Source organism: Triticum urartu, unplaced genomic scaffold, assembly GCF_003073215.2.
Source record: "Triticum urartu cultivar G1812 unplaced genomic scaffold, Tu2.1 TuUngrouped_contig_5535, whole genome shotgun sequence".
Taxonomy (NCBI): domain Eukaryota; kingdom Viridiplantae; phylum Streptophyta; class Magnoliopsida; order Poales; family Poaceae; genus Triticum; species Triticum urartu.
Genome location: NW_024116218.1, coordinates 1 through 3,916, shown reverse-complemented (window position 1 = coordinate 3,916; position 3,916 = coordinate 1). Strand labels below are relative to the sequence as shown.

General features: G+C 57.6%; 1 protein-coding gene across 1 annotated transcript; it reads left to right on the top strand.

Moving 5' to 3' along the window:
• Positions 1-219: 219 nt before the first annotated feature.
• Positions 220-1,728, top strand: LOC125529343 (UDP-glycosyltransferase CGT-like; the record flags this gene model as incomplete). The annotated part of the gene is given in 1 exon segment (XM_048693756.1): positions 220-1,728. A coding segment is annotated over 1 exon segment (1,356 nt). The 3' UTR covers positions 1,579-1,728.
• Positions 1,729-3,916: the final 2,188 nt, after the last annotated feature.

Below are 3,916 nucleotides of genomic sequence, written 5' to 3'. Positions count from 1 at the left end.
TGAGTCGTGTGGTGCAGAGCACCGCTACATCTCCCAAAACAACGAGGCCCTCTGGTATTAAACCACCTGGAATTGCAGAGCTTTTATCCCTCCTGCCCTGCACGAGCCAGCCAAAAAGAGAAAAGAGAAAACATCTCCACGGTTTCGCCGGCAATGCCGACCTCCGGCGACGCCTCGGGCGCCCTGCCCCACCCCCACGTCGTGCTCCTCCCGAGCGCCGGGATGGGCCACCTCGTCCCGTTCAGCCGCCTCGCGGTGTCCCTCTCCTCCTCAGACCACGGCTGCGGCGTCTCCGTCGCGCCCGTGCCCCCCCCCGTGTCGTCCGCCGAGTCCGCGCACCTCGAGGCCCTGTTCAGCGCGTGCCCGGCCGTGCGCCGCCTCGACTTCCACCTCGCGCGGTTCGACGCGTCCGAGTTCCCCGGCGCCGACCCCTTCTTCCTCCGCTTCGAGGCCATGCGCCGCTCCGCGCCCCTCCTCGGCCCGCTCCTCGCCGGCGCCGGCGCGTCGGCGCTCGTGACGGACATCGCGCTGGCCTCCGTCGTCATACCCGTCGCCAAGGAGCTCGGCCTCCCCTGCTACGTCCTGTTCACCGCCTCCACCGCGATGCTCTCCCTGTGCGTCCACTTCCCCGCCTACCTCGACGCGAATGCCGGCGGTCCCGTCGGCGACGTCGACGTCCCCGGCGTGTACCGCATCTCCAAGGCTTCCATCCCGCAGGCGCTGCACCACCCCGAGCACCTCTTCACGCGGCAGTTCGTCGCCAACGGCCGCGAGCTCGCGAAAGCCGACGGCCTCCTGGTCAATTCCTTCGACGAGTTCGAGCCAGAAGCCATAGCTGCACTCCGAGATGGCTCCGTCGTTGCCGGGTTCCCAAATGTTTTCTCGGTTGGGCCACTCGCTCCGGTGAGCTTTTCGGCAGGTGAACCGGCGGAGAATCAAGCCGATTATATGCAGTGGCTCGCGGCGCAGCCGGCGAGGTCGGTGGTGTACGTCAGCTTCGGCAGCCGCAAGGCCATATCCAAGGACCAGCTCAGGGAGCTCGCCGTCGGGCTCGAGGCGAGCGGCCACCGGTTCCTGTGGGTGGTGAAAAGCACCGTCGTCGACAGAGACGACGAGGCCGAGCTCAGCGAGCTGCTCGGCGAAGGCTTCTTGGAGCGTGTGCAGGGGCGGGGCATGGTGACCAAGGGTTGGGTGGAGCAAGAGGAGGTCCTGAAGCAAGAATCCATCGGTCTGTTCACCAGCCACTGCGGCTGGAACTCGGTCACGGAGGCGGCGGCGAACGGATTGCCGGTTCTGGCATGGCCGAGGTTCGGGGACCAGAGGGTGAACGCCGGCGTAGTGGCGCGCAGCGGGCTCGGCGTCTGGGAGGAGCGGTGGAGCTGGGAGGGGGAGGAGGGAATGGTGAGCGGGGAGAGTATCGCGGAGAAGGTGAAGGCTGTAATGGCGGACGAGACAGTGAGGAACAAGGCGGTAAGCGTCCAGGATGCGGCGGCGAAGGCAGTCGCCGACGGCGGCACGAGCTACCGGAGCTTGGCCCAATTCGTGCAACGTTGCCGGGATCTGAGCGTCAGCAAGTAATACGACATGGCTACATTTAGAAGAAGCGTGAACACGGAATAATTGCTGCATACCTCGACTGTTGTTAAACAAACGATCTGTCATTTATCGGAAACTGAACAAATGTAAGGAGAGAATGTCAGAATGAATACGCTGTTACAAAAACCAAAATATACTCCCTCTCTAAACAAATATAAGAGCATTTAGATAGCCACATAGAGAGATGACGGCGGTGCCACGATCCGGATCTAGTAGGAGATCCGGTGGCACCTGCCGGCGCAGAGAACCAGGAGCTTGGCATCGTCGCGGAGAAGGGAGGATAGTCAACCATGGTGAGCAAAGTGGCGTGGATTGGAGATGTCGTGTTGACGCTGCCGGAGTCACGCTTAAATAGTTGTTCCCAGGCGAATGGGCGGGCAACCAACTTCAATGTGGCCATCGGCTGGAGTAGACTTCTCGGTAGTCATGTCACTATTGAAGCGGCACCGCCCGCTCATCCATCTGCATTGCTCTGAATGACATCAACGTCATTGAGTCACGTCCGCTCTGAAGCAACTTGACCGGCAAGAATGTGCGACAGCGTGGAGAGTGTTTTGGGTGGGTTCGACCGGCCAGGCGCGTATGTGGCAGATGTCCAGACTCTAGTAAACCTCCCCTTGGTCTGCGTCCGATTTGCGGGAATTGAGACAAGCGGACACGTCTGTGCACAAATGCAACATCACATTGGATGGCTTACATCGCTTGGACACCTCGATTCGAATGTTTGTGTGCGTTTTGAGGGTCCGCTTCGAATGTTTGTGTGCGTTTTGAGGGTCCGCGTTCGAAATGCCCTCGGAGCATCTATAGCCGGGCTCCTCAATCACACCCATATATGTCTGAGCGGCCGGTCAAGGATCAGGCACAAAATCATGACCCATCCGACCCCCTCAAACCGGCCCTATTCATCCGACTCACTGACACCCTTCATATCTAGCCCATATCAGGACAGATTAAGGATTTGCATGAATTTGAGGTTTTTTATATCAAGAGTGTCGTTGTCCTACAGAACTTTGAGGGGTTGCCCGACGCTGTCCGGGGACGGCCCCGGCGCGTTGGCGGACTTTTAGGGGATAGATTTGTCTAGTCTAGTTGTAGATGCTCTTAGGCTTCTTCAGTCGGAAGAATTTTGTAAGAATTCTATACAACAGAATTTCTAAAGAAAAAGTAGCCCTTTGATTTGAGGAAACATAATCTTTTGCTTGATGTGGCGACGAATTTGGACTCATGGATCTAACTTGAATTCTGGCCCCACAATAGAAGACTGAAGAGGTACACATGCTGTGTTTTTCCTAGCAGCACCGGTATTACTCTGCCAGGCCCAACTTTAATTCTTCCTGAAATGAGTGTGAGAATGATTGATTTTTTTGAAAGACCCAGCATTTCACTGGCTTTTCATTGATTTAGCAGAGGAGAGTTGCAAGAATTTGGTCAAGTGACCAGGAAGAAAACCGAGGAGGAAACAGATCCTCCCCTTGTACATCTATGGAACTATCTCACGACCAAATCCCCACACGGGGTCTCGAGACATGCCGCTCCGGCCAAACGCCATTGCTCCAAATCGCTCCTAATCTCGCTAATTACATCTGAAACTCGCGGCGTGGCGCCTCTGAAAGTGCATGCGTTGAGTTTAAGCCAAATTCGCCAGAGAGTCATTCCCATCAGGGATTGCACCCCTTGCCGAGCGGCCGGAGGAGACCGAAGCACCAGGGAGGTGACGATCTCAGTGGTGGATCTCTCGCTCGTCTCCACGTCTGGCCTTAGAGCCTCGCAACTTCTCCAGGACGCCGCCTGCGTCCAAACCCTCAGCGCGACCGGGCATTCCCAGAATAAGTGCACCAATGATTCTAGGCTTCTGGAGCACAGGGCGCAGAAGTATCCGTTCTCCCATCCTCGACGTTGAAGCCAGTCGTTGCACCACAACTTATCATGGTGGAGAAGCCAGCAAAACATCTTGACATGCCCCGGCGCCCATGTCTTCTAGATCAATGGCTTGAAAGAGGTCGTGGGGCGGTCGGAGAACTGGATGGCGTAGGCGGAGCTAGCAGAGTATTCAGAGCTACCGCCGCCCCCCGTCCAAGCGATCTCGTCGGTGATGTCCGGCTGCAGCGTGATTTCTGCCTCTCTAATCGCCCTAGCCAGATGGATGCACTGCAGCATGATTGTGTCGTTGATTTCACCAAGCTGAAGGTCGAGTATCCATCTATCCCCCAGAAGCGCGTCGGCAACACTCCGGTTCTTGCGGATGGAGCGCCTGAATATGTCCGGGAATTGGGGCTTGAGCCGGCGACCACCGAGCCAATTGCAGTGCCAGAAGGTGGGC